The sequence below is a fragment of the Phytophthora sojae genome, assembly GCF_000149755.1.
Source record: "Phytophthora sojae unplaced genomic scaffold PHYSOscaffold_13, whole genome shotgun sequence".
Lineage (NCBI taxonomy): Eukaryota > Oomycota > Peronosporomycetes > Peronosporales > Peronosporaceae > Phytophthora > Phytophthora sojae.
Genome location: NW_009258127.1, coordinates 1094220 through 1121794, shown reverse-complemented (window position 1 = coordinate 1121794; position 27575 = coordinate 1094220). Strand labels below are relative to the sequence as shown.

General features: G+C 54.3%; 14 protein-coding genes across 14 annotated transcripts; 5 read left to right on the top strand and 9 right to left on the bottom strand.

The window, feature by feature from the left end:
- Positions 1-786: 786 nt before the first annotated feature.
- PHYSODRAFT_530732 (hypothetical protein) lies at positions 787-1299 on the bottom strand (the record flags this gene model as incomplete). Its single annotated transcript, XM_009539452.1, has 1 exon — positions 787-1299. A coding segment is annotated over one exon (513 nt), but the record flags the coding sequence as incomplete, so codon positions are not given.
- On the bottom strand, positions 1300-1758 carry PHYSODRAFT_530223 (hypothetical protein; the record flags this gene model as incomplete). Its single annotated transcript, XM_009539451.1, has 1 exon — positions 1300-1758. The coding sequence occupies one exon, from the start codon at positions 1756-1758 to the stop codon at positions 1300-1302; it is 459 nt and encodes a 152-aa protein (XP_009537746.1).
- Positions 1759-1899: 141 nt separating this feature from the next.
- On the bottom strand, positions 1900-2178 carry PHYSODRAFT_531057 (hypothetical protein; the record flags this gene model as incomplete). Its single annotated transcript, XM_009539450.1, has 1 exon — positions 1900-2178. A coding segment is annotated over one exon (279 nt), but the record flags the coding sequence as incomplete, so codon positions are not given.
- Positions 2179-2951: 773 nt separating this feature from the next.
- Positions 2952-3440, top strand: PHYSODRAFT_531034 (hypothetical protein; the record flags this gene model as incomplete). Its single annotated transcript, XM_009539449.1, has 1 exon — positions 2952-3440. The coding sequence occupies one exon, from the start codon at positions 2952-2954 to the stop codon at positions 3438-3440; it is 489 nt and encodes a 162-aa protein (XP_009537744.1).
- An 809-nt stretch (positions 3441-4249) lies between these two features.
- PHYSODRAFT_381122 (hypothetical protein) lies at positions 4250-4625 on the top strand (the record flags this gene model as incomplete). The annotated part of the gene is made up of 2 exons (XM_009539448.1): positions 4250-4309; positions 4377-4625. Coding segments are annotated over 2 exons (309 nt in total), but the record flags the coding sequence as incomplete, so codon positions are not given.
- Positions 4626-5798: 1173 nt separating this feature from the next.
- Positions 5799-6725, bottom strand: PHYSODRAFT_249988 (hypothetical protein; the record flags this gene model as incomplete). Its single annotated transcript, XM_009539447.1, has 1 exon — positions 5799-6725. The coding sequence occupies one exon, from the start codon at positions 6723-6725 to the stop codon at positions 5799-5801; it is 927 nt and encodes a 308-aa protein (XP_009537742.1).
- A 610-nt stretch (positions 6726-7335) lies between these two features.
- PHYSODRAFT_307038 (hypothetical protein) lies at positions 7336-7717 on the bottom strand (the record flags this gene model as incomplete). Its single annotated transcript, XM_009539446.1, has 2 exons — positions 7336-7593; positions 7652-7717. 2 exons carry the CDS (start codon positions 7715-7717, stop codon positions 7336-7338), a joined length of 324 nt encoding a protein of 107 aa, XP_009537741.1.
- Positions 7718-9834: 2117 nt separating this feature from the next.
- PHYSODRAFT_307037 (hypothetical protein) lies at positions 9835-10228 on the bottom strand (the record flags this gene model as incomplete). The annotated part of the gene is made up of 2 exons (XM_009539445.1): positions 9835-10039; positions 10080-10228. 2 exons carry the CDS (start codon positions 10226-10228, stop codon positions 9835-9837), a joined length of 354 nt encoding a protein of 117 aa, XP_009537740.1.
- A 6146-nt stretch (positions 10229-16374) lies between these two features.
- On the top strand, positions 16375-18068 carry PHYSODRAFT_530107 (hypothetical protein; the record flags this gene model as incomplete). The annotated part of the gene is made up of 6 exons (XM_009539444.1): positions 16375-16541; positions 16619-16703; positions 16757-17084; positions 17194-17279; positions 17363-17929; positions 18003-18068. 6 exons carry the CDS (start codon positions 16375-16377, stop codon positions 18066-18068), a joined length of 1299 nt encoding a protein of 432 aa, XP_009537739.1.
- Positions 18069-18313: 245 nt separating this feature from the next.
- PHYSODRAFT_565842 (hypothetical protein) lies at positions 18314-19952 on the bottom strand (the record flags this gene model as incomplete). The annotated part of the gene is made up of 3 exons (XM_009539443.1): positions 19897-19952; positions 19746-19779; positions 18314-19671 (listed from the first exon to the last, which is right to left on the bottom strand). The coding sequence occupies exons 2-3, from the start codon at positions 19768-19770 to the stop codon at positions 18314-18316; spliced, it is 1383 nt and encodes a 460-aa protein (XP_009537738.1). The 5' UTR covers positions 19771-19779; positions 19897-19952.
- A 555-nt stretch (positions 19953-20507) lies between these two features.
- On the top strand, positions 20508-21945 carry PHYSODRAFT_565841 (hypothetical protein; the record flags this gene model as incomplete). The annotated part of the gene is made up of 1 exon (XM_009539442.1): positions 20508-21945. One exon carries the CDS (start codon positions 20508-20510, stop codon positions 21858-21860), a length of 1353 nt encoding a protein of 450 aa, XP_009537737.1. The 3' UTR covers positions 21861-21945.
- A 288-nt stretch (positions 21946-22233) lies between these two features.
- On the bottom strand, positions 22234-23452 carry PHYSODRAFT_289026 (hypothetical protein). Its single transcript, XM_009539441.1, has one exon. It carries the CDS (start codon positions 23446-23448, stop codon positions 22378-22380), a length of 1071 nt encoding a protein of 356 aa, XP_009537736.1. The 5' UTR covers positions 23449-23452; the 3' UTR covers positions 22234-22377.
- A 1954-nt stretch (positions 23453-25406) lies between these two features.
- PHYSODRAFT_289025 (hypothetical protein) lies at positions 25407-26531 on the top strand. The gene has a single exon (XM_009539440.1). It carries the CDS (start codon positions 25457-25459, stop codon positions 26525-26527), a length of 1071 nt encoding a protein of 356 aa, XP_009537735.1. The 5' UTR covers positions 25407-25456; the 3' UTR covers positions 26528-26531.
- Positions 26532-26720: 189 nt separating this feature from the next.
- PHYSODRAFT_307032 (hypothetical protein) lies at positions 26721-27296 on the bottom strand (the record flags this gene model as incomplete). The annotated part of the gene is made up of 1 exon (XM_009539439.1): positions 26721-27296. One exon carries the CDS (start codon positions 27294-27296, stop codon positions 26721-26723), a length of 576 nt encoding a protein of 191 aa, XP_009537734.1.
- Between the last annotated feature and the right edge of the window lie 279 nt (positions 27297-27575).

Sequence of the window (27575 nt, the reverse complement as noted above, 5' to 3'; positions counted from 1 at the left end):
TCACCGGAGTACTGGACCATCGTGCAGTCAAAGACGGCGGCTTCCCAGTCGCGAGCCGGGCTTTTATGGCCCCGAGGACTCTCCTCCTTGCCTTGCGCGGCGTCAGGAGACTTGCTCCGAGCCCCGGCCTGACGGCCACTCTCCGGCGTGCTGCTACGAGAGCGCACCACCTCGGCCGCCTTCGTGGCCTCCATCAGCGCGGACGACTCGTCCTTGGCCTTGGCCGCCCTGGTCTTCGGCCCTACGGCCCGCGGTTTCGGAGGTGCTTTCGCACTGCGCGCACTGCGCTTTGGAGGCATGCTTCCGGTCGACGTGGAGACCCTGCGGCTTGCTCGGTGATGCGCCGGTTGCTCTGTGAGTCCCGGGGGGCGATGCGCCAGAGCTCGCGCCGTTGTCGATGGATTTCGACTTTGCGAGTGAAATGTGAGTCGGCGGCGTAACCTCGCTATGATTGGTCGATAAGATCGAATCTAAGTGGGGGAGGATGTAACGGGGTTACATGGAATAGTGACCCTGTCACTATTCCGGGATGGCTACATCGGTCACTCCCCTGGATAGTGACCCAAGTGGCCTCAGAGCCAACAGATACATTTTGTATGACACAAACTATAGGGAACTTAGGATTTGTATGCAGGCCAAATCTGTACCAACCTATAAATACATTCAGTCTTAGATCTACCGCTTTTCAAGTCAAGTCGTCCCCTTCAGACCAGGGACACGTGAACGGCTGTTCACTTGGAGTTTGTATACTCCTGCTTCCTCTGTTAAGAAGTGCTGTGTGCCCCGTCACAATACCAGCTTGCACTGAGAGAAAAGCCGCTCGACCGTGTTTGACGTCGGAGGAACCATTTTCACGAGCGGCATGTAACGTGTGGTACTTGGCGCTTGTTTCCTCTTCTTTCCCTTGACTTGGAGCAACATCATCGCGTAGTCTTCTTCCCGCTCCTTGCGCTTCTTTCCTGTGGGTTGTGCCTGCTTGAACCGCTTCAAAGCTGCTGTCTCCGCGGACGATAGAGCCGTGCCAGAGATGACCTTGACAACACCCGATTCGAATGCAGGCGTATGGGCGATCTTGGCGGTCGACTTCAGATGCTTTGACATGACAGGGTACTCCGCGATGAGGGAGTCGAACATCAGGCGTACCTCTCCCATATCGATGTCCTCGCGCTGAAGCCGCTTACAGACGCTCTCGAACTTCTTGAGGTGCTCAAACAGCGCGACCAACTTCCGGTGTTTCCCGCCGGTTGCGACCATTTCCTCCACGGCGTCGACCTTCTTGATCTCTGCGCGAATACGAATCTACCTCTCCACCATTGTAAGCGTCGAGGACCAACGCGTGACGTTCCGCTTGATAGGGACGAGATCGGTGTACTTCTTCAGCTCGGCACGGTTGTTTTCATGACGAAGTTCCACCCTAAGGTTGTTGACTTCGCCCAGTAAGTCGTCATACGGCTCCATGAACTTGTTCACAGCCAGGTTGAAACGATGACTGGCGCAGCCGACGAGGGGGATACCAATCTTGGTTGCAATGGACTGGTTAGTTGCGCAGTTGTCCCCCACCAGAAACCCCACCATGTCGCTGGTCTTGTCGTACACATCCAGGATGTTCTTGAACAGCTTGATGTGGGCGTCTGCCATCTGATCGCCATCTTCAAGGGGAGACATACCAAGTAGCGGTATGCGCAGCTTACCAGCTGTCTCGTAGACGGCGTAGAGAGCAACATAGTGAATGCCAGCGTGGGTCCAGCCGTCAAACATCAGGGCGAAGAGCGTTCCCATCTCTTTCCCCAGCTTCTCGCCGACTTCAATTGCGATCCCCTCCATGCACTTCTTGACGGCCTTGGCGGTCACAGGTCGGAGCTTGCTGATGGCCCGAGTTAGTGCATCTTCGACTTCGTGGACGGGCATGTTGCGTTCGATGATCCAACGGACCCATTGGAAGAGATGGCTGGCTTCCTCTGCGACGAAGCCGAACGCTTGAAGAGGTCGGTCCGAGCTGGCCTGGAGCGATGCGTACGTTGCCTCGTAGCCAGCGTGCTTCGATGCCAGGTGTGCCACCAGATTGGAGTAACCTGACCCAGCCAACTGTTTGCGCACGCTGTTACATAAGTTGCAGCTGAAGAGGCCTTGACCACGCGAGGTGTAGAAGAAGGCGGCGAGTTGCTTGTTGGCGACCATTGCTATCCTGTGGAAATGCAGATATGAACTGCCAGTGGAGCCGTATTTGCAGGCTGCGGAGTTGGTTGGAGCACGTCTCCAAGCCAGTCATTTGCCTTGGGCGAAATGTGGTGTGGTTAACGCCGTTTTTGATGTCATCGGAGGCTGGAGATGACGCCATCAACAGGGAGCTTTGTACAAAAACTATAGGAGTCCAGCCAAGGCACTTTTATGGAATTTATTGTCAATAATTGGGCCAATTTAATATTGTACGGGGACCAATGTAGCCCAATAATAAAAATTAATATTGAAAAAACTGATTATTTATTGTATTGCACTATTTTTTCCGACCTCTGCTTCGAAGGGGAAATTAAGCTCACGCCACCAAAGCAATTTTGGCCACTTCAGGGGATCGGGGTTTGCTGTATGCGGGACCAAAGCCAGTGTAGCAATGTTGTGTACGGTGGTTGGATCAGTGGTCCTGCAGGTCGTAAATCTTCATCTGTACTAAATGGGAATGTGGCCAGACCTCATTTGGAAGCCGAAAGATTGACACACACCGCTAAATTTCTTCAAGTGCGTGACAGTAGTCAGCATTAATAAATGTGCCATATCTGAGCTACTAGTTACTGCAGTAGTATTAGGTGGCTCCTCGTCCCAAAATACTAGCTACTATAGTATTTTGAGCATCATTTTAATATTGGTATCAACTGGATAGTAGTTCAAAACAAACTACTGTCAATCCCTGATCACGTCAGCAAGTGTATTTGCAGTGTTCGTTGTTTGAGATTATTATGGTCGAATTTAGCATCAACCAGCGTCCTCCCCTTGCTGAGACCCCTGGGTTCCTGATCGTCCAAGTGTGGAGGGCGACGCAAGTGAAGCTGCACGGTTGCTACTCGTCGCATCGCGTTCAACACCTGGCCAGGTATGCGCGCGAGACGAGTTGGCTTCACGCAATGACTATCACAGTGGCTACTCTGGTGCCGTGCTTGGTTGTGACGCTTCTCATCGACGTAATACCCCTCGCTGCGCCTTCCGAAGGGGTCCAAGCCAATCGACTCCTCTTCGTACGTGAATTTTACGCTTATATGGCAATGACGTCGATCGCCTTCCACCAATTCCGCAAAGGTGTGCAAGTTCTCCCGTACCCCACAAGACAACTTGCCCGAGACTCCCTCCTTATATCAGCTCTAAGCGTCGGGATTTTGTACGGCCTGGTGCTGATTGTCGGCTTCCCGCTACCGCTCATGAACTTAGCCCAGTGTGGGCTGCGCTGGTGACCACAGCTCTGGCAGTTCAATGGAGGGGTAAAATTTACTCAACGCCTGGGGCAAGGGAGATGCTTATTGGTACTATGAAGCTGTGGCTCGGTGAGTTTCTGCTCGTGTTCATCCGCCGTACTTTTACGTTTTCACGACAATCTCGAATTTTAACGGCAAAATGGCGTTTGGGCTGCTCTTACCAGTGATAAAGCTGGCAACGCGTAATCTCTTTTCGCGGGCAGTATGTCATCTCGGCGACGAGACCCCAAGCTTGGTGGTTTTGCCACGCGGATGTGTTTGGGGCACTCAATGTCGCGTACTGTATGCAAAATTCTCCTTCGTCGTGGATGACGCTGGCAATTATGGCTTTTGACATCCTTTTCATGGGGATTTCGCTGCGAGAAATTGATGCCGCTCGAAAGGAATTGGAGATGCTAGAGGGACGAATCGAGACTGGGAATCATAACGCATTTGTATGCACCAGCACAAAAGGACGGCGACTGACAACATTAGAGCGTGCGTCTGTACTGATCCAGCAAGAAAGAGGACCAGAAATCCCTCAGATTCTTGGTGTCTACCCAGGACCATTTGGGGTTAGCGTGGTAGAACAAAGCCCTCAAGCGATTGGGTTGGGCCCACAGGCGGGGGAAAAGGGTATCACAGGAGCTACCGTGAAGGCAAACACGCTGGCCCCGCCACCTATTCACGCAACAATCCGCATTCACCCAGATTCTCATCAGGTTGCTGAGTCGCCAAGCCGACTGTCGGTAGCCTACTCTCTCAAGGTTCGACGACTACTATACATGGCTGAGTTCTCTCTTCTTCTCAACTATGTCGAGATCGTTATCCCTCTCGTCTTCTGTGAGTACGTGTTCGTACCCAAACCTGTTGCTGCACCATTAAAGGGCTGAGTGTGTGTTTACAACAACAATCTACCTCGTGGCGACGTATCAGTTGCCTAATCGGAACTTCTACCCCATTTACGACGATATGGACCAGCCTCAACTACTTCAGACGCTGGACAACGTGCTGCTATACTGCCTCCTACAGTTCTTTTCAATGGTGCTCATGATCGTGATGCTCAAGCGCATGATCGGCCACTCGCCCATCCAGCAGATTGCGTTTGTTCTGCAACACCAAGTCGACTGGGTGCAAATGTGTCTGGTCTTCTACAATGTACAAGGCTCACTACGTCACTTGGGTTGGTTGACACGCATGCATTATGACATTATCTGCTAAGTATTAGTCTCACCACTCTGTGGCTTGGCTTACAGGTTACGGTTACTCTTTCAAGTTCGCGTGGCTCTCAGAGCCTTCGGGTTTAGCGTCAACCGGCAGTAGAATAAATTCACTTAACACTTACAGTACAAAATGTGATGAAGTATAAAAATTGAAGCGAGCACTACAACATCGGTGTGGCGGGCGCCGGCCAGCCTACCGTGAGTTTCTTAACCAGTACTGTCGCTACCATTTGCTGACTCCGTAAGCCACGCGAACTTAAACGTGTAATCGTAGCCTGTGTATCCAAAGACAAGAGTTAGGTGTGTCATTGATGTAACTGGCGTCAACGGTGGTGAGAATTTACTCACCGAGATGCACCAGCGAGCCTTGGACGCTGTAGAACAGCCAGAAGACCAGACTCATCTGTACCCACGCCACTTGTTTCTCCAGTACGAATGCGATTTGCTGGATTGGGGAAAGTCTCATCATGCGTTTAAGCGTGAATATCAGCACTAGCAGCGACATCAGCTGCAGTAAACAGTAGATCATGACATTGTTCAGCGTCTGAATGAGTCGGCTCTCGTCCATTCCGTTGTAAACAGCGTAGTATTCTCGGTTCGGCAGATAAAACGTGGCGATCAAGTAGATGACTGTGGTGGAAATGGCGTTAGATATTTATCATTGCAAACTGAAAGTAAGTGCAGGACTTACAGAAGACGAGAGGGATAATAACTTCGACGTAGTTAATCAAAAGTAGGAATTCGGCCATGTACAATATTCGCCGCACCTTCCGAATGTAGCGCATTGTCTTCGGTATACCCTGTTTGTTATCCCTGTTCCCCCTTTCACGTGGAACTTCGCGAATATTAACGATAGGTTGGACGCGGTTTCGATCAAACAGCTTCTTCGCCGCTTGTAGCGATAACATGTGCGTATTTGAAGGGGTCTTCGTGGCAATGACAGCAACTGACTGCGTCTTCTTCTGGTCAATCTGCGCCGTCATGGGTCCTTCTCGTGGTTGCTGCCGGTAAAGTGTTACGCGTTCGAGCTCAAGAATGGGCGACATGTGCGTGACGGTGGGTGTACGCTCCTCTAGGATTAAAGTACTCGCTCGCTGGATGGCGGTCGGCCTCCGATGCTGTTCGTTAATGAACGTTACTGCGCGGTGGTGGTTGGCTTTTGAGTTTTCATCTTCAATTTGACTCTCCAATTCTCCCAAACCCACTCGAGCTCAATATCGCGAAGTGCCAGCCCCATCATCACGATATCCGCCACCATCACCTCGACTGTTGTCCAGACTGATGGAGCGCTCTGCATACAGTACGACACGAACAGCGAGCCGAAGACGTCGGCGTTGAACACGACAAGCTCCGGAATTTCGTCCCCGAGATGATTCACCGCACGCGAAAATAAATTCCGCATCAGCAGTTTGATAACCGGGAGCAGCACAGTGAACACCATTTGCTCCTTGCTGCCTAACGTCGTGAAGATGTGGAAATAGGGCGGGTACGTGAAGACCAACGCGAAGTCGCACAGCCACAATTTGAACATGCCGAAGAGCATTCGGCCAGCTCCAGGCGTCTCTCGTGCCTTCTTCGCCCATTGGAAAACCATGAAGACGACAGTCAGCGACGCCCAGGACGGCACAATCGTCAGCGTCGTGAAGGGCAGCGGAAATCCAATGAGGTGGACGAAGCCATAGAAAATGCCGATAGTTAGACAGGAAATTAGGATTGTATCCCTGAAAATTCGCGTCATGGGGTACGGGAGGCATCGGACCCCGGCTCGGAACTGGCTTAGAGCGAGGAACGTCATCCCCAGGTACGCGTAGTATTCTCGTACAATGAAGGATCCATTGGCCTTGATACCCAATGAGGGGTCTGATAAAGGTAGAAGATCGATAGACAACGTCACTATTAGGCAGGGAAGTGGAGTAGCCACGAGCACAGCGATGGCGCGGAGCCAGCTCTTCTCCCGAGTGTATTTCTCCAAGTTGATCACGCGTTCACCCGAGTATCGGTCATGCAGCTCCACCTGGAGCGACTCCCATAACTTCACCAAGGCGTAACACTTGGAAGCCATAGATCACAAAGCCAGAGTTACTGAACAAGATGATTGATCACCTTTAGACCATGAAGCTACTTTTAGCCACGCTTTACCCCCAAGTTTACATGGTGCGAAAACACACTTTCATTAACTACTAACGTTGAAGAGCTGCTCTCATAATGAGTTCCTTCATCTAGCTTGTGACCAAATTCGGCGGGATGGGTAAGTATATGAACAACCTGAACTCGAGCTGCTTGGAACCCCACTACCTAGCTGCTGACACTTTGCTGCTTTGTAACCCGTCCTATTGTATTCGTGCCATCAAGGTGTTCTTTCGCTCGAGAGCTTTACTCCTTCGTACTGGTTACACCTATAAGTTAGTTATTGTCCGTTGGTTGAGATTTATGCTGCAAAGTAGCGCATCGATCAAGTTTCGTTCTAATTGTAGCAAGTTCCACCGAAGCCCAGTTGCGCTGTTCTTCTTGGAAATATTGAAGGGGTCGTCTACGCAGCGACCCCACGGAAAATTACAGTCTAGTTTTTCTTGTGTTCGAAAGTTCACAACCGTAATACCAAGCGTGGTATTGATTTCTAGAGCTACCGATATCCGTGTATGCTATCGATAGTCGCCACACATGCTTGTCCTTCATCCTGAGCTCTTGGTTTGAGTCGGAAGCGCACCTCGCTGTCTCAGGTGATGGCAATTGCGGTTGAATCGGCCGCCTCTGCAATCAGGGTGGGAGTCCCAGTTCTTGTTCGGAGGCGGCAGAATGCCGGGGCCAGTTTCGGCAGCGCTTTCCTCGGCCTCGACGCCGACTTGGATCATGTACAGTACAGCAGCGGCGAGAACAACGTGGAAGAGCTTCATCTCGGTTTGATAGTTAGACTTATCTTCGTTTTGACGCTGTCGATAAGGTCAAATTGCTAAATGAATGCCAGAAGGAAGGAAGGAGGCAACACACGCACCGTCTATCATAGCGAATACTAAACATATCAAATGACACGATTCGTATCTCCGCTCTATGCATGGTCGCATGTTATTGAGAAGGTCCCCTGACGGACAGAAGGGAAAGCAAGCCTATCGTTTGCTTTGATAGACAGCGAAAAGACTCAGGACTCGTGCCAACGTAAATGTTACGTAATGCAGGTGTATTGTACTGTATGCGGTATTGTATTACACTGTGATGTACAGTACAGTCTGTAGTCCATTCGCGCTACTGGGGAGGGTGAAGATGGCTGTGTGCGCGTGTATGCTTTTTTAATAAAATTGTTACTCGAGCACTTCAAAAAAGTATTGTAAGTACACGAATAAGTTATCCCTCATGGCCAAACTAGAACAATGAGTGGATAAAGATTCGCTCAGACGCTTCAAGAAAGTTATGATGTAGAATTTGTAGCCTATTGTTGTTTCTTTCTATCTTCAAACGCATGCTGGGGTCCAGCAACTACGCTTTGTAGCTGACAAGCAGCGTGAATGGGTGCAGATAACACTAACGTTTTGGCTGTGCAGGGCACTCTGCGAGTTTACTGAAAAATTATCTCGCGCCGCTGAACTTTACTAACTTTCGGTCGCGTTTTTTCTTAGGTTATGACTGCACTTTTCGATTCGCGTGGCTTTAAATTCTAGAAATAAAACTGGTTCATCCTAACCTTACTCGCAAAGGTAGATGCCATGACAACGCAACATGTAGTACTCGTGTAATGTTGTACCACTAGTAAGCCATATACACACGTGTATTATGGCAATTGCTATAATATTTTTAAGCTGGATGCGGAACACACCCTCAGTATGCTTGTCACGATACGAGTATCAACCATTGTTTGTGTCAAATCTGAGGAGCTTAGTAAATGACATCGATTTCGGCCAAATTTCCCGCTGAAACTAGAAAATTGCACGAGTTACATGCAGATGCGCAATTGCTACTGCAGTTAGGATCCCAAAAGGCATGGAGAAATCATTTTTTTCCGAATTGGTGCGGTCGAACTACACAGGAACCAGTTTGCGCATCTAGCACTTGTTTGGATCGTCCGGTCTTCTGTCTGTACGCAGCGACATCACCAAATACGTTAATCTGCCAGTAATCCCCTGTTGCTTTGTGCACACGACGTTGTTGTTGCCTTGCTGGTTCATTATCCAATTTGATTCATCGCTAACATCCGACAGAAGCTCAAGTATCCCTGCAGTCGAGATAAAGCTCATCCGCGTCGTGCTCGTCGCTGCCGTTATGTGCGTGACCCAAACCATCGTCAGAGCCAGGGCCGACGTTGCCGAAGTCGGACCTGGAGTTTTGCCACCCCCGAACAAAGACTGGAATTCCCGCTCTGGCTGCGGAAGAAGCGTGTACTTCCGTGGTTGCCACCACTAAGCTCGCGAGGCACAACCGTGTTGTGTAGGTCAGACCAGGCCCCGTAACGCTTCCTGTAATGAACGCTAACAAACATTTCTGCGAACCCTCCCGTTATACATAAGTACGCGCCCTGCAAACGGCTGCTGTGTTGGCTCGAGTCTTTTGGCGGCTGCCAACCTCAATAACACCGAGAAACGATATATCTAGACAATACGCAGGTACTGGTATTCGTTTTACTAACGTAAACTTTACATGTAATAGAGAGTCATTTTGTATCCGAGCTAGAATCAACTCACGAGCGTAGTTAATACAAGTACCAACCAGAAAATCAACTTGGTCGGGCAAGTAGTAATTCGTACTTCAAGAAAAAACGGTCATATTTTGAAGCCGTGTGTGTAGGTATGTATACGAACGACCCAGCGAGGTTCAGAGTCTGATGAGATAGCCCAAGAACTATACTACTTCGAAGTATGTTCTTTACGGAAACATGCAATCTGTTCCTGGTACTACAATGCACTACTGGTTTGTGTTTTGTAACGCAAGTATGATCAGGTTACATGCAAGACATGTAAGTCGAACGCAAAGATCTAATGGTCGGCCTCGAGGCACTGTACACGCTCGCAGTATGAGAACAGGCGACTGCAGATCTAACGTGTATGCTGATGTCTGAGAAGTCGTGCCAACGTAGCACGCTGCGGCGCAGGCCATTTGGCGCCGCTTCGCTCAAGTTTATATGGCTGTCAGACATTCATCGCTAATCGCTAACCACATCATTCCTACCTGCGCAACACCGCAAACTACATACGCCAATTTGTGTTTTGCTGACCCGGCCATTCTGCGAAGTTGTCGAAGGCGTCAAGTGTTATCGTCGGCAGGAAGTCATCAACATAGCACAAGCTCAAATCGTACAAAGAAGAGGATGCGGGCTCGTGCGGAACACCAAATGCTAACGTATTACGGGGAAACATTAGAGACTGCTCTGAATTTGAGTGAGGTGCAGATCTTGGCACGCAGGTTTTAGTGACTGCACGCGCGGTCGTACACGCTTCCTCTGCACTCGGGGTGGGAGTTCCAGTTCTTGTTCGGCGGCGGGTGGACGTGATCCGTTTCGGCAGCATTTTCCTCGGCCTTGACGATGGTTCGGGCCATACAGATCACGGCAGCGACGAGTACGGCGCGGAAGAGCTTCATGTGGGATCAAACGCTTGGACTTGGGTCCACGGGGTCGAATTGAAGAATGAACGTCAGAGTTTGTAGCGAAGGAGCAGATTGATTCTAATACCGAAATCTTGCCCACAAACGCGAACAGGGGGTGACTGAGGACAGGCAGCAGATCTAACGCATTTTGTGATGTCGAGGCCACGTACAATAGATCCGCCGTTTTCGTTACCGTCAAGCACAAAAATTGTCAAGCAGATTAGATGTAGTTCTGGGGTGGTATTATATTACTGCAAGTTCGCGTGCGAGGTTGCAGCGTTCGGCGAGTTTGGCACGAAATTTGTTACTGGAGGTCCGACTGGTGCTCTGAGCAGACAGTTGATAGTACATGTACAGTGTGAATACTGTACTGTACATAGAGAAACAAAGTCGTGCCTGCGGCCCAAGAAGCTCTGAAATTTGAGGTTTTCTATATGCTCGGTCTCATTGTGTTTACTACAGTTGTGCGAGATGAAGAAATATACGCCCATTGTGTAAATGTAGAATAGCTATGCGTGGAATTATCTATTCTGCCATGTATTAGCGATATGTCTTGTACCTGGAGCCGCGGTTCTTACCTGTTTGCTTGTGGTTTGCCAGTCTGATCAAGGGTGTTGCAGGTGCGCTAGTATTTGCAGTTCGAAGAGTCGAAGAACGGTCGTTAGGCGGCCCAGGCGCGAACGACATTCTCACGACTTTCGAGCGACACACCATTTTACTGCCGTGCCAGCGAGGTCTTGAGTAATTTTCAATTTTCTATATGCTTTGAAGTGCGCACGGGGCAAATGCTGCGGCTACGAAGCAGCTGCAGGAGATGCCGATAAATCGTAAAAGAAGTACGTCCTAACTCAAAATACTAAAATAATTTTCGAAGTACACGTATTCCAAAATCTCCCTATGGCAGCCTTCGTTGAGTCGTAGTGCTGTTTGTGTAGAATGGTTTGGCCGGTGTGTCCGTCTTGTCGGATATCCTATCGATATATTTTCACCCCTGCGAACTACGAACCCCCGGACCACCAGTCCCCGAATTGGCACATCTGCACAATCGGGGGTTTCCTACCGCGTCCCATGCGCGGACGGAAGGTCTGGCGTCTGTGGCTGGCATCCGTGCTGGCAGTTGCTTCATCTTGCAAGATCTTGGTCATCGAGCTCACAGCGTTGCCGGTGCAAATCTGCCGCCTTAAAAAATACCGTAGAGAGACCGAGCGTCACCATCGGTCAGCCGTAGCTAGCTACTGACTGTTCCAATTTGGCGTCGTAGCTAACTGCTTAAGACGGGTAGTGATTTAGTTTTGTGATGAGTTCTCGAAAATATGTGGTCCTGTAGTGGTAGTTGTCTTAATGCAGGCGTGAGAAAATACTTCTGGGTAAGTGATCGAGCGCGAAATCGAAAGTGAGCGAACAATGAAGGCATCACAGCAAACGGTGAAGTCATACTCTGTCTATCAATCCGATTGATGTTTAGCGCTAAGACCATGCACCCACCCCGGTAATTTATTTTTCTATCGATAGATTCTGATCGGTTAACATAAATTCTCGGCTCAGGTCGCTCGAATGTATCTTTTTGAGGTACCTACCGCCGCAGGTAACATTCACCTAAAATATCATCTTAATCGGGGTATGCGACTTCTGTTTTTCCACTCTAGCTTAACCTATTGTTTGTATTAAATCCTCCAGATACTGTTTGATGTCGATGAATCAAGTTGGTCAGGTATGGGCTGAGGGATTAATCAGACCAGGGATTCCAATCGCTCCTTAACTCTGAAATAAATTTCAGAGAACAGCAAGGCGTGCTGCTCAACCCATAGACAGAAAGTCGGTACGGCACGTGTAAAGTATCACGTGCGTTGGGCTGGTAACGTAACATAGCATGTGTTATCGCCGACTCGGTATACTGTATTACATGCACTGTACCCTACACTGTATCGAATTTTACGATATAGCATTTGTGTTTACCTTAAAAAACTTACATCGGCGAGACTTGAATTCTGAAATATTCTTGGGCTTGAGAGCCTCGTACTTTCAGTGGTGTCTGAATTGCTTGGAGACATGAGAGCTCGTTTGCATAGCCCACTTACTGTACGTTGTCTTCTTTTTCTACGCACTCGACGAGTTGATAGTCTTCGTCAGTAAATACCAAAAAGCACCAATTATATTTTAGCTGAGAACAAATATCTGGGAGCGATTCTACGAGAGCAAACAGATCACTGCAGTGAAAGCGCAGGTAATTCTGTGAGCTTGTTATATCATTCTACGCCTACTCGCAGGATTGACCAAGACTAGTACGGTAAGCTCTCCCGTCGATAGCACATTTAGCACATGGTCGACACGACGGTGCTACATGATGTCGGTCCAGAACACTACACCGTATCACAGAGTCGATACCTGTGCGTAAAAAAGGATACTTCGATGTATCTAGCCTCTACAATAAGTTGAACATACACAAACAGAGCAAACGGCAATTGTGGGATTGGTAGTTCCAGGAAATCTCAAATTGCGGCACCGAACGTTGTTCTAGTAGGTTGCGATTTGTTACATTTTCATAATGTTGACAAGGTTTTGATTAACGTAGGATATGCGATGGGAAAAGTTTTTTTTGTAATGTCACCCAGCAGTTGTTCAGTTGCTAACGTACCACCCGCGATGGATAGCAGCGATTTGGATCGACTGCAAATATCTAAAATGTCATAACACCCTTTCGATTTTCTAGGCGCACTTCGCGATGTGGCAGTGGAAATCTGCAAGAGGCTATGCATTTGCAATGGATTTGAATCTGCTCCGTCGGTATTTGGTGTGCCAACTGGCCGGCCACAATTACGTGTGATTTATCCTGGTTGTCTGTGCTCAGCGGTGTATGTGCTATTTTAATAGCAAATACACCGCTGAGCACTTTTAAAGAAGTACAGGGCGGACAGCTGATCTTTCGTGATCGGCCTGCGAAATCTCTCCAGGATCGGTTCTCACTAGACTAAGGCACTCGTAGCCGCTATATAAATCCCAGCTCAATGTTGCCTTGAATGTCCCTAGCATACGGGTTTATAGCTTTGTCCACGCGGTTGGCACAAGCAGAAACCATGACTGCTCTGTCAGGGTAGTGTTATTTGCTTCTGCCCTCCCCCCCCCCCCGAATCCCAGCCACAGCGTGGTAGTTTTGCTATTGGGAACGATCGGTAATTCTGACTTATGTGAATTTGTAGGGAGTCGTGCGGGGATAAAGCTATTAGGTAAGAATCTAATCTGTGCAGCTTATTTTCGGATAGTTTATCCATAATCAGTCAAGATTAGTAGTGATGACCCGTAAGCATTATAATCGAGCTGCAGTGTCTCTACTGTAGAGCTCATTCCCTATTTTCTTCGAAGAATAAACAAACCAAGACCCGGGCCAAAGCGCACATTGTCAGTCAAGAATGAAGCTCGTTCAAGTTTTCCTGGTCATTGCTGTTGCGCTGTGCGCGGTTCAAGTCGGCGACGCCGCAAGTTCCACCAGACGCTCAGCCCCCATGCCCGCGAACAGTGTGGCCGCGAAGCCTATTCCCGAAACCCCGGACTGTCGCGGCGCGTACAACCGCGGGTGCCGCTACCAACTTCGTCGCTAGCGTCGATCCAAGTTGCGCCTGCTTGCAATGAGTTAATATGGCTCCATCTCCGTGTGGTGTGATACCTGGCAGTAACCAAACAAAATAAAAAAGTTTTAAATTATTGATCAGCCCGAGGGTTTTGGAACTAGCTCAACTTCTCAAGGGGAGAACTCGATCTTCTCAACAATCTGCAGAACGCCTTACTTAAAAGTATTCGGCTAGCAGAAATCCTGCCGCCGAAAATGGTAAACGGATTCGAAGGTAAGGTTTCTTGTGTATGATGTCCTTGGTAGCCACGTGATAACGCAGAATGGGCCAATACTTCGGAATTATTCATAACGTAGCAGATTTACTGAAGCACACGCAGGCCAAAACATGTTTTTCTTCTTTTTCTTCTTTTTCTTCTACGGACATCCGTGTACACTACCGATACGTCATCACGCTTGCTCGACCCTCCATCCTGATCTCTTGAATGGAGGCTGAAGCGCTCAGCTCACTGTCTCAGGTGGTAGCAATTGCGGTTGTACACGCTGCCTCTGCAATCGGGGTGCGAGTTCCAATGCTTGTTCGGGGGCGGGAGAATACCGGGGCCGGTTTCAGCAGCGCTTTCCTCGGCCTTGACGCAGACTTGGGCCATGCTCAGCACAGCAGCGACGAGCACGGCGTAGACGAGTTTCATGTCGATTCAATGCTTCGGCTTCTGTCGAATGTGGTCGAATTGAACAATGAGTGCCTCCCTCGGGTGCGGTGGAGGCGGCACTGTCTATTGTGGGGAAACGTCAAAAGGTGCATGCGTTGGGAAAACGTTTGTCAATAGGTGTTGTGGTCGTGGGCGTCACGTCGCGTCATGTCTCATCATACACGTACTGACACACGTTTTGGTTGCCGCGGTATTTCGGCCGAGGTCGGGTCATACAGACCCAGGATCGAGCTTCCAAGCACAGTAGTTTATTAACGACACGCTCGTCCGGTTCGTGGTGCCCATGACTTCGATAGCGAATTGTACGACTGAGGGACTACAATGAACGTCGTTATCCATTGTAGCCAGGCCTCAGCGTTGCCACAGTTCTACAATACCTACACTCTCCCCCGGTTGGGGGCTCTCACTAGAGCTCCTTCACCACCGAAATTCAGATGCAAAACCTACCTAGTACAGCCATGCTATAGACGCTTGCGGTTTGCGTTGGTAGTTCCTTGTAGCCACAATAGCGAAGTTGTCGAGTACAGTTGCTCTATATGCTATTATTAGTTGACGCTGTTCGCTGCTAGTTGCATCAGGTAGAAGCCTTCCTAACCCCGGGTTTTATGGATTTGGATCTAAGCCCACACACCAGTCACCGCATTCGTTGCTGATGCAGCTTTATGATGCACCTTAGTGCGCTTGGAACCACATACACATACTGTCATACCGACAACCTAGCATACACCTAATGACACGAGTTAACCGCTTTTGACAAAACGTTTCAAATTCATACACCTTTTGACGTTTTCCCTCTATTGTGAGACCGAGCAGCAATACCACACATCATATTTCGCTCGCCTGAAGAGCAGAAGGAGAAGCAAATCTATTGTAAATGGTGATGACTGGTGGAAAGACTGGGCGGCAATCGGGGCTTGTGCCAACGTCCGATACTGTACACTAACCCGTACGAAGCCCTTCACTTTGCACCTGCATTGTCGGTGTAGTCCGTTCGCGCTCGCATTCGAAGGTTGCGAATCGCACGCAACTTGTGAATGCAGCTACACGTACGGTAGCACATGAAGGGATTTCATATGATGAGAGACTGCTGTATTTTCGCTGCGATCCTGGCTTCACTTGAGTTGGGTTTTTTTACGAAGGATAATTTTGCTTTTATATGTGTTGACACTTCCAAGTACTGAAGGTCGGGGGAAGTACAACTTGTGGGTGATCTAACATGTAGCAAACTTCGTGTCACCGTAGCGCGTTGCTACGAAGACAAATATTCGCAATCGGGTACCCGAACCGGGTAAATTACCGGTACACCCGAGTTCGGATGGGGTTACCGTCAGGTGGGTTCGGGTACGGGTACCCAATTTTACCCGCCGGGTGGGCGAAATCGTCTGGCCGGGCACCCTGGGTGGGTGTGGGTACCCGAGTTTCGCTGATTGCGAGCTCTGGTGTTTGGGCTTTGTTTGCTCCTATGGCATCTATAGCTTGTTCAAGTTGATCAATCGACAGATACATGCTCCACACTGGATACATACAACCGCAAGTCCGATCCCATCGCGTTTGGGCTGATGTGGTCTCAATCAGCGCCAAATTCCAGTAACAATCGCCAAGCATTCGCTGACTGTACATGATGAATACATCGTAAGCTTACCTTGAAATTCATGACTACGAAGCGCTGGTTCATGCAGTGAATTCGTAAATTCGGGTAGCGGTTTGGACGAACTCGTCAGTTTCCAGGCTAAAAACACTCGGAGCACTTGCAGTAGTCTCCACGACTCGTTCGTTACGCTTCTCCACTTTGCACGGCAGTGGAGCCCTCACTCAAATTTGGCAGAGCTGGAAGAACCTACCCAAGCGGTCCGCCCAACATCATGCTGGTGAACGGCGTGGACATCTCCATGCTGGAGGGCTGGATGATCAAGATCAACAGCAACCCCAGCTTCTTCGGCAAGAACATGAACCGCCGCTGGTTCAAAGTCGGCTTCGTGCCGGGCCCCGGCTCCGAGAAGAAGCTCGTCATCTCCTACTCCACCAGCAAGTGCGTCCGTCAACCAACCTTGAGTGTACATCTTGACCCCAGTCTCCTCATCCTGCTCCTCCCTTTAAACTGTGTAGAACGGCTAAAGACCCTCGCGGTTGGCTCTACGTCGAAGACGTCAGCGGCATCTACTGCCGTCGGGTGAGCCTCAACTGCATCAGAGTTTGTTGCAGGCTCCAGGCCGCTCATAGTTAGCTGCCTTTGTGTTGTTGCAGGAGATGATTGAGATCGTGTCTCCGTCACGCACGCTTCGACTGAAAGGGGAGACGGCGGTCGAGCACCGCCTGTGGTCGGACAGCCTCTACAAGCTCTGCAATCCTCCGCCCAAGTCTGCGACCGCTGTGGTCCAGACCACGCCTGCAGTGGCCGAGCCGAGGCAAGAACGCACTCCCCGTCGATCCCAGCGAGAGACCAAGCAGGCGGACGAAAAGGAGGCCGAAGACCGAGCGCAACGCAAACAGCGACAGCGATCGGATCGCGACCGAGAGCGAGAGCGAGAGCGTGATCGTCGCCCCGTGGAAGACGACGACCGCGAGCGAGGAAGTCGATCCGCACGGTCGAACCGACAGCGAGAAGACAGTGACAGGGAAAATCGTCGTCGAGAGCGTGAACGGTCCCATGGCCGTGATCGCAGCCGTGGACACAGCCCCAGAGACGACTACGACGATCGCGATCGTGACTCACGGAAGCGCCGCTCTCCGTCGCCCAAGCAGCGCGCCGAACCAAGACGAGAACAACGTGAAGAACGCGAGTCTTCCCGCCGTTCACCCCGAGAGCGAGAGGAGGAGAGAGCGAGCGCCAGAGCAGCTCGACAGCCTGAGCCCAGCAATCGCCCCAGTGAGTACGAGCACAGCGACGACGACAGCAGCGAAGACGACCGAGCCGACAGTCCTCGCCCCTCGACCAACAGCAGCACGCGCAGCTTGCTCGTAGCTCAGATCAAGTCCGGCTCGTCCTTCGAAGGAGACATCGGGGCCCAGTGCAAGAACGTCATCTCCGACAGCGAAGAGGAGGAGGAAGACGACGCCTACCACTACGAGAAGAAGGAGGAAGATCCGGAAGGGGACGAGAGTCCTCGTGAGCCTGTCACAACCTCCACCAACGCGCTTGACGAAGACACTTCTCGTGACGAACTGGAGCAGATGAACCCCGAACGAATTCCAGCGGCCAAACCTCCCAGTAAGCGCGTGACCTCCGACTACTTCGACTCGGACGAGGAGGACAACGATCAACCAGCCCCACCACCAGCGAAGAACGCGGCCGCCCGTGATGACCCCAAAGCTCCAGTATCCAGCGTCGCAGCCGACAACAACTTCGTCCATGACGACTGGGACGCCGAAGAAGAGGAGCCTACGTCGTCAGCACCCGCGTCCAAGTCTTCATATCCGGTACGGCTCTATCTCTTGTATCCACTCGCACCATGTGATCAATGCTAACCTCTTGCGAACTTGATCCTTATAGGCTGCTGTAGGGAGCGGAGGTGTTGCTGCAGACGCCAACTTTGTGCACGACGACTGGGACGATTAGTCCACGTAGTTGCCTACATGTATCGCTGAACGCCCTCTCTTCTAGCTTCACCGGACCTGGTACGACAACAACGCATGAATACAAAACAAGCTGGTTATTCCTTGAAAAAGTAGCTCATGGTCCATCCATCCCTTTAAAAAACAAACAAACAAAAGGTTATTGAGTTAGTTAAAACGGATTGAGAGGCACCTTCGTGCTGATGAAGTAATAGTGTCTGGCCACGAGATGAGTCAACGCGGCTTCTTTTAGAGACGCGAGTTGGTGATCACTTGATGATAGTTCGCGCTTGTAAGCTCCTCGTATTTGTCCTTGGCTCGGTTGAAGACCCACAGACGATCCGATATCTTGGACGGGTCCATTCCCTCCTTGCGGAGCTTGGCCTTCTCCTGCTTCATGGTGCCGGTGACGGACATCGTCTCCAGCTTTCGGATGAACAGAGGCATCGCGTACGATGGTAGTCGCTGCTTGACGAACTGCGCGAACTCGGTCAAGTCAAACGACTTCCCGTCGAACACCATAGCGGCCATGCAGGCGCGGCCCTCGTTGCCCGGCACCTCGACGCCGTCGATGCAGATCTCTCTCAGCCCCGGGAACTTGGACACGGCCTCGGCCACTTCATTGGTGGCCACATTCTCCCCCTTCCAGCGGAAGGTATCGCCCACCCGGTCGACAAAGTGCCAGCAGTGCCGCTCGTCCTCCTTGAACAAGTCGCCCGTCCGGAAGTACATGTCGCCCTTCTTGAACACATCGGTCAGCACCTTCTTGCTGGACTCCTTCGTGTTCTTGTAGTAGCCCTGGAATCCTCGCGCGGGGTCCTTCCGGTTCACTTTGACGATCAACTCACCTGGTTCATTAATGGCACAGCACTGGAGGAAGCCCTTCTTGTTGCGGATGTAGTCGTCCTTCTCGACGTCGTAGCGGACGATTGCCACACCAGTGACCACGTTGTTAATAAACCCGCGACGGCCGAGGTGGCCCTGGTCCGCCTTGGTCGTGCACGCGTTCAGCATGCCCATTGGCCCCTCTGTCGACCCGTAAAACTCGTACACGGACGGAATACCGAAGCGTTCCTGGAACGGGGCCCACACATCGGGCCGCAGGCCATTTCCGAAAGCTGCGCGCACGTGGTTCTCCTTGTCGTTCGCCTTGGCCGGCGCATTCATCAGGTATCGGCACATCTCACCGATGTACTGGATCACCGTGCAGTCGTACGCGCGCACTTCGTCCCAGAACTTGGTGGTCGAGAACCGCCGCGAGATGCACAGCGTCGCGCCCGAGAAGATCATCATACCGACTGCCAAGTTGCCTCCGGACGTGTGGTAGAGCGGCAGCGCGCAGTACAGTCGGTCGTACATGGACAAATGCATCGAGTACTTGAAGGCCAGCGAGCGCAGAATGATGCTGAAGTGGTTGACCCGAGCGGCCTTGGGCAAACCGGTTGTGCCGCTCGTGTAGATGAGCAGCGCCATGTCCGACGTCGAGATCTTGGCGTCCCTGCGAATGGACTCCGGCGGCCGCTCCGTGTCCATCTTCTTGAGCTCCTCGTCCAGCGAGAAGGCCCTCGGTAGGAACTCGGCCGCAGCTTGAGCAGTCAAATTCCCTGCTCAAAAGACCACAACAACGGCCTAGCATTAGTCCACTTGGCCGCATAGTAGCCAGGCTCCGCGCTGTTCCTACCGTCTCCGTAGATGTAGAAGTCCATGTCCTGCAGCTGGCCAGCCACTTGCTCGAGCTTGCCGGCCAGCTCCTGGCCCACGATCATAAACTTGGTGTGCGCGATCTTGGCGCAGTGCACCAGGCCGTCCAGCTGCAGGTGCGTGTTCAGCAGGGCCGTGACGACGCCGATCTTGGCCAGCCCGAGCCACACGATCACGAACTCGGGCCGGTTCTCCATGAGCAAGGCCACGGTCTGGCCGACCTGGAGGCCGTGCTGCAGGCCCCAGCGGGCAACGCGGTTGGCCGCTTCGTCGGCCTCGCGGAAGCTCAGCACGCGGTGGCCGAACTGCATGCAGGGCTTGTGCGGCCACTTGGCCACGCTCTGCTCGAACAGGTCCGGCACCAGCGTGCCGTTGCGCGCGTAGCGCTTGGCCTGCAGCAGCGCCACGGCCTGCATGCCCGAGTGGTACAGGTCCGACGAGATGAGCAGCTTCTGGTCCACGTAGTAGCCGAGCGCGGCGGCGCCGGCCACGGCCAGGAACTTGGTGGGCACGCCGAAGGGCAGCTCCGGCAGCGCGGCCAGCGCCTCGGACACCACGGGCAGGCTGCACACGGCGTCCGACACGCTGGACCACGCGTCGGCCACGGACGGCAGGCCGGACGGCAGCAGGTCCGTCATGACGGCTCGGCGGCAGATTGAAGAGTGACCGATGTGCGGAGATCTGGTCGAAGCGGAACCATCTGGTTTATGTGGGTGACACACGTCCCCTGGATCACACCAACATGGCTCGGTCGGCGCGGGTGTACGCGGCGCTGGGCACGAACCTCGGCGACAAGGTGGCCAACCTGGAGCATGCGCTGGCCATGCTGAGCGCCACGGTGGGGCCCGTGGAGGCCACGTCGCGCCTGTACGCCACGGCGCCGCAGTACGTGGAGGACCAGCCGGTCTTCCTGAACCTCGTGGCGCGGCTGCACACGACGCTGGCGCCCGCCGAGCTGCTGGGCGCCTTCAAGGCCATCGAGCGCGACATCGGCCGCACGCCGTCGCTGCGCTGGGGCCCGCGCCTCATCGACGTGGACATCCTGCTGTACGACGACCAGCAGCTGGCCGTGGACACGGCCGACGGGCCGCTCATCGTCCCGCACGAGCGCATCATCGAGCGCGACTTCGTGCTGGCCCCGCTGTGCGACCTGGCCCCGGAGCTGCTGCACCCAGTTCTGGGCCAGTCCATGCGGACGCTGTACGACCGACTGCAGGCCGGCGAGCAGCGCTACGTGGCCCCGGTGCCCATGCTGCCGGCGCACAAGGCCGCGCCATGGGCCGTGGGCAGCAAGACCTTCGTCATGGGCATCGTCAACGTCACGCCCGACAGCTTCAGCGACGGCGCCGAGCTGGACACAGCCACAGCTGCCGTGCAAAAGGCCCTGGAGATGGAGCGTGCGGGAGTGGACATCATCGATATCGGCGGGGAGTCCAGTCGCCCCGGGGCCAAGCCCGTGACGCAGGAGGAGGAGCTGCAGCGAGTGCTGCCCGTGATCCGAGGCATCCGTGAGCAGAGCGAGGTGGCCATCTCCATCGACACGACCAAGGCAGAAGTGGCCCGGCAAGCTATTGAAGCGGGAGCGAACATTGTGAACGACATCTCGGCCGGGTTGAAGGACCCAGACATGTTCGCGACGGTTGCCAAGCTGCGGGTTCCGATCGTGCTGATGCACATGCGGGGCACGCCCCAAACGATGACTGGGCTCAAGGAGTACGACGACGTGGTGACTGAAGTGGAAGAAGTGCTGAAGGAGCGTGTGGCCGCTGCGGAGGCCGCGGGGATCTTCCGCTGGAACATCATCGTGGACCCGGGCATTGGCTTTGCCAAAGCGCGCGTCTTGAACCTGAAGCTGCTGCGGAAGCTATCGACGGTGAAGCAGGCGTGCCATGACCTGCCGATGCTTGTGGGGTCCTCTCGCAAGGGCTTCATTGGCGAGATCTGTGGGCGTCCAGACCCGAAGGACCGTGCTTGGGGCACCGCCGCCACGTGCTGCGCTGCCATCGAGCAAGGAGCTGACATTCTGCGCGTTCACGACGCAGCCGAGATGGTCGATGTGGCCAAGATGTCGGACGCCATTTGGCGCGAGGAGTAGAAGTACGTACAGTACAGTAGTTGCACCGCCTTACCACTTTAGACTTGATCAACACTGGCGCAGCGTCTACAATGCCACGACATGCAAATATGATGTCAACTTCAGCTTAGCTCGCTTTTTGCATTTGCATCTCATCCCATCACAACCATGGATGAGGCTGGGACCGATAAACCGATGGACACGGTGAGTGCTCGGATTCCAATGGAGGTTTGAGCCTCTTTGCTAGCGAAGCCGTCGTTATCTTCTGCAAGCGCAACGACATCTGCCGCGTAGCTTGTCAATCATGCGTAACGTGGAGGTCACCGCTTTGACAAAGACCATCACAACACCGCCATTGCAACCGAACAGGTTGCTAGGAGCGACAGCACACTACGAAGCTCTCAAAGAAGTACTTTATTCTTCTCAATAAGCATATATAGGAAGCACCACGAGCTGCTCCTGGAGCTCTACTCCACTACAAATAACGAGAGGCTTGCACCGCAGACGTTAACTGCTGCGCCGACTGCTTCTCGACAACTTAGGCCTCGTTGAGGATGGTCGTCTTGACGATGCGGCCCGTGACCACGTACGGGTCCATGTTGGACGCCGGGCGACGGTCCTCGAAGTAGCCCTTGCCCTCGGCCTCCGCCACGCGCGGGATGCGGATCGACGCGCCGCGGTTGGCCACGCCGTACGAGAACGTGTCCATGCTGGCCGTCTCGTGGCGGCCCGTCAGGCGGCGCTCGTTGCCCGTGCCGTACGCCGCGATGTGCTCCTTGTGCTTGAGCTTCATCTTCTCGATGGCCTCGATGATCTTGGCCATGCCGCCCTCCTCGCGCATCGCCTTGGTCGAGTAGTTGGTGTGGCAGCCGGCGCCGTTCCAGTCGCCCGGGATCGGCTTGGGGTCCCACGACACGTTCACGCCGAAGTCCTCGCACACGCGCAGCAGGATGTAGCGCGACATCCACAGGTGGTCGCCCGACTCGATGCCCGTGCACGGACCCACCTGGTACTCCCACTGGCCGGGCATCACCTCGGCGTTGATGCCGGAGATGTTGATGCCCGCGTACAGCGACGCGCGGTAGTGCGCGTCCACGATGAGGCGGCCGAACACCGAGTGCGCGCCGGCGCCGCAGTAGTACGGGCCCTGCGGGCCGGGGAAGCCGCCCTTGGGCCAGCCGTACGGCGTCACGCCGTCCTTCTCGAACAGCGTGTACTCCTGCTCGATGCCGAACCACGGCTCCTCGCCCTTGGCCGCCTCCATCACGCGGGCCGCGTCGGCGCGCGTGTTGTTGGCGATGGGCGTCATGTCGGGCTTCAGGCAGTCGCACAGCACCAGGATGTGCTTGCCGCGGCGGAACGGGTCCTTGAAGATGGCCACGGGGCGCAGCAGCACCTCCGAGTCCTCGCCCGGAGCCTGGCCCGTGCTCGAGCCGTCGAAGTTCCACACCGGCAGGTCGGCGATCGACTTGACGTCCTTGGTCAGCGTCTTGGTCTTGCAGCGCAGGTCCTGGCCCGAGCCGCCGATCCACACGTACTCGGCGAGCGTGACGCTGCCGGTGTCGAGCGTCATGTACTGGTCGTAGACGGCGCGGTCGAGCTTGCTCATGGTGCTGGGGGGGAGTGGGGGGAGGCTTGGAACTTGCTTGTCGAAGGCAAATCGGGCAATGACGCTGCCTGCGCCGGCGGAAGCGGAAGCGAAAGATCGGAGCTTGGGGACTGACCACCATGGGAGGAGAGGGGCGACGTGGGGGATAGCATACGCAAATCAAGTGTACCTTGGAGACGGGCCTCGTTTCGTTGAGCTGGTCTGCCCTCCCCTTGACGTCACGGTCGGAAAGAAACGGGAGACTGTGAGAATTAATACGTTTGAGGACCATAGTGAACCTAAGGTGTGGCTAAGGTCTAAAGTGAGCCTTGGCTTGATAGGCTCTCCCTAAGGACGAGCCGTCTCGACACGAGCAGCGACTAAGGAAGCAGCGCGACTACTCCAAACGTTACGCGGGCAACTTGACAGCGCGGCATAATCGTTGGGGTCGCGAAATGGCGATCTGCAGCTCGGCAGACGGCGGAGGTCGTGTCTGTCCCGATTTTGATTGTCTTCGGTGCGTCTGAGTCGCTTGGAACAGCGTAATGACCCATCTCATAGCGCTGTTTGTGCATTGTCGCCTGCCGGAATGCGAAAACAACCCCAGAGCTAGATGTACATGTGGACACCGCCGCAGCATAGCCATCCATCCTCGTGTTGAAACGCCAAAATCATCAATGCTCAAAGCCACGCGGCGATGAGTCACGCACTAGTTGCCTTATTAGCAAAGTTGCAACCCGCTTACTTGACGCTAGGGCTTGCGTCCTCTCGGGTGTCGGCAAATGGCTACACCTTTTTCACTTGGTCCCAGTATACGTGTGCTAGCGTTGCAAAATCAGAGTGGGAGCGGACTTCAACTTGCCTGCGAGAATCCATTCTCAGATGGTGCAGTCTATGTCAGAGCCGACGCGCTGTGCGTCACGCCAATAAAAAAGTCGCGGCCCGGCTTTGCGTCGTTGCTTTTGTTGCGGTGCAGGACTGCACGCAGTCTGCCGAGCACCGGCTTGCTGTTTAGATGTGCTCGCTGGGTGGAGGCAGATTGGACGCCGACGTGCAGGCTGTGGCCCGCAGCGCCGGCGGCCGCAAGGAAATTTGCTGTGCTGCTTGGCGCTGGCGGTGCGCGCGGCAGTCGCGCAACTGACGCGCGCGCGCTCCGGTGCTCACCGGCACCGATCCGTTTGAGACAACGCGCGACTCAGCTCCGAAACTGAAGCTGGTCGCCCTTGTTATGCAGAGCTTGAAAACACGTGAGTCCGGCCTGGGACTGACTCCACGGTGAGCTGGATGACGGCGGAGCCGAAGGCTCGAGCGCCTGCAGGCTCGGCAGCGGAGACATTGGTACTGTAGCGGAGACTTTGGACCCACCCCCAAGAGCTGCTTCTGCTTGCTCGCCCGCCTTGCGCTGCAGGCAGCAGCCTCACACTGCAGATTGCACAAACGAAGGCACCATCTGCGGCGGTCGCGACATTGCAGAATCCTCTGGACGCTGGCCGCGGCGGCGCGCTCCGCAACATCCATGACGTGTCTCCGAGTAGCGCTCGGCGTGTTCGGCGGCGGCTGGGGCTTCTCCTGCGCGCGAGAATCTCTACTGTACGATCTATCGCAAGCTGGCTTGGGCGATCCGGAAGAGCGCGCGCGCTTTGAATCACAATCTTCAGTCGGCACCAAGCAGCCTGGACATCATCAAGGTGGCGAACCAACTTGCCGGCGTCTTGGCGGCACGAACGCGCAACGAGCAGACTCGCCTCGAGCCATGCAAAGGCAAATCGAGCCAAGCCCGGCGCAGAGACCCTCGCCACGTATGTGCCGCGCAATGATTGGCACGCGCAAGTTGAAGTGGCTGTCCGCGCCCAGTTTCCTCCAATGAGCACCGTCGAAATCCAAAACCGCACCCTTTCTACTGCCGGCCAAAGGATCCCGGGCCGTGCCGGCGCACCGGCACCGGCATTCGTGTGGTCATTGTGCAATTTGCCTTCCAGCAGCCCAAGCTCCAAGCCTCCAAGCCTTCACTTCTTCCTCCTACACCACCATGAGCAAGCTCGACCGCGCCGTCTACGACCAGTACATGACGCTCGACACCGGCAGCGTCACGCTCGCCGAGTACGTGTGGATCGGCGGCTCGGGCCAGGACCTGCGCTGCAAGACCAAGACGCTGACCAAGGACGTCAAGTCGATCGCCGACCTGCCGGTGTGGAACTTCGACGGCTCGAGCACGGGCCAGGCTCCGGGCGAGGACTCGGAGGTGCTGCTGCGCCCCGTGGCCATCTTCAAGGACCCGTTCCGCCGCGGCAAGCACATCCTGGTGCTGTGCGACTGCCTGAAGCCCGACATGACGCCCATCGCCAACAACACGCGCGCCGACGCGGCCCGCGTGATGGAGGCGGCCAAGGGCGAGGAGCCGTGGTTCGGCATCGAGCAGGAGTACACGCTGTTCGAGAAGGACGGCGTGACGCCGTACGGCTGGCCCAAGGGCGGCTTCCCCGGCCCGCAGGGCCCGTACTACTGCGGCGCCGGCGCGCACTCGGTGTTCGGCCGCCTCATCGTGGACGCGCACTACCGCGCGTCGCTGTACGCGGGCATCAACATCTCCGGCATCAACGCCGAGGTGATGCCCGGCCAGTGGGAGTACCAGGTGGGTCCGTGCACGGGCATCGAGTCGGGCGACCACCTGTGGATGTCGCGCTACATCCTGCTGCGCGTGTGCGAGGACTTCGGCGTGAACGTGTCGTGGGACCCCAAGCCGATCCCGGGCGACTGGAACGGCGCCGGCTGCCACACCAACTACTCGACCAAGGCGATGCGCGAGGAGGGCGGCATGGCCAAGATCATCGAGGCCATCGAGAAGATGAAGCTCAAGCACAAGGAGCACATCGCGGCGTACGGCACGGGCAACGAGCGCCGCCTGACGGGCCGCCACGAGACGGCCAGCATGGACACGTTCTCGTACGGCGTGGCCAACCGCGGCGCGTCGATCCGCATCCCGCGCGTGGCGGAGGCCGAGGGCAAGGGCTACTTCGAGGACCGTCGCCCGGCGTCCAACATGGACCCGTACGTGGTCACGGGCCGCATCGTCAAGACGACCATCCTCAACGAGGCCTAAGTTGCCGCACCCTCCTCTTTATTTGCAATGGACTAAGGCCGTCGCTGGCCTTCGAATCAATTGAAGGGCTCCAGGTGGCCAGATAGATACTCACTCCCCATAACTCCATTCTAATCAAAACCAAAACTGAATTAAGCTCTACTTTATGGTCAAGCAAGCCCAGTAGCAGCCGAGGTGGGGGGGGGTGATGCCTCTACTCGCTGTCGGTCCTGCTGCGCTTGTGCTTCTTCTTGTGGCTCTTCTTGTGGTGGCTGTGCTTCCTGGAAGACCTCTTGTGTCGACGGCGCGAGTCGTCGCTGCTGTAGCCACTCGAGTCCGAGTCCGAGTCACTCTCACTGTCGCTGGACCTGTGCTTCCTCTTCCTGCTGGACGACGACGAGTGCTTGTGCTTCTTCTTCCGCCTCTTGCGGCGCTCCTCGTCCTCCTGGTCCGAGTCGTCCGAGTCGGCGCCGTAGATGGCGGCCAGCGCCTGCGGGTTCAGGCCGCTGCCCGTCACGTCCGCCTTGGCCAGCTTGGATCGCGACTTGTGCGACTTCTTCATCGACTTGTCGCGCGACGCGTCCAGCTGCTTGCGGAAGTCCCTGGTGTGCTGCTTGGACGGGTCTCGCTCGGCCTCGGCCTGCAGCTTCTGCAGCTTGGAGCCCACGAGCTGCTCGTACATCTTCTGCAGCGTCGACTCGGCGTTCGCGCTCTTGACCATGGAGCGGCCGTGGTCCTGGCCCCGGTGGCGCTTGCACGTGCCCGTGTAGCACTGCGGACACGTCGACATGGTCCTGCCGAGAGACGTCGATGAGACCAATGGAGAACTGTGTGCCTCAATTGTGTGACGCTTAAAATTTGGTCTGGAGGACTAAACTGAGGCCACAATTTTTGGTCCAAGAGCTTGAATGTCCTCCTGGACAGAATAGAAAAGGATGAAAGTATTTCTTGGTGATTGTGTGCAGCTAACAGTAAGCTGGGACCATTCTGCAATTGTAAGACCAACAGCGAACGCACAAGGAAGACACGAGCAAGCTGAACTGGGTTCCCGCTGCCCACGCCTGCGCTC

What these genes read in the sequence shown, in the direction of transcription:
- PHYSODRAFT_289026 (XM_009539441.1), bottom strand. Translation starts at nt 23,448, where the DNA reads ATGAGCAAGCTCGACCGCGCCGTCTACGACCAGTACATGACGCTCGAC.
- PHYSODRAFT_289025 (XM_009539440.1), top strand. Translation starts at nt 25,457, where the DNA reads ATGAGCAAGCTCGACCGCGCCGTCTACGACCAGTACATGACGCTCGAC.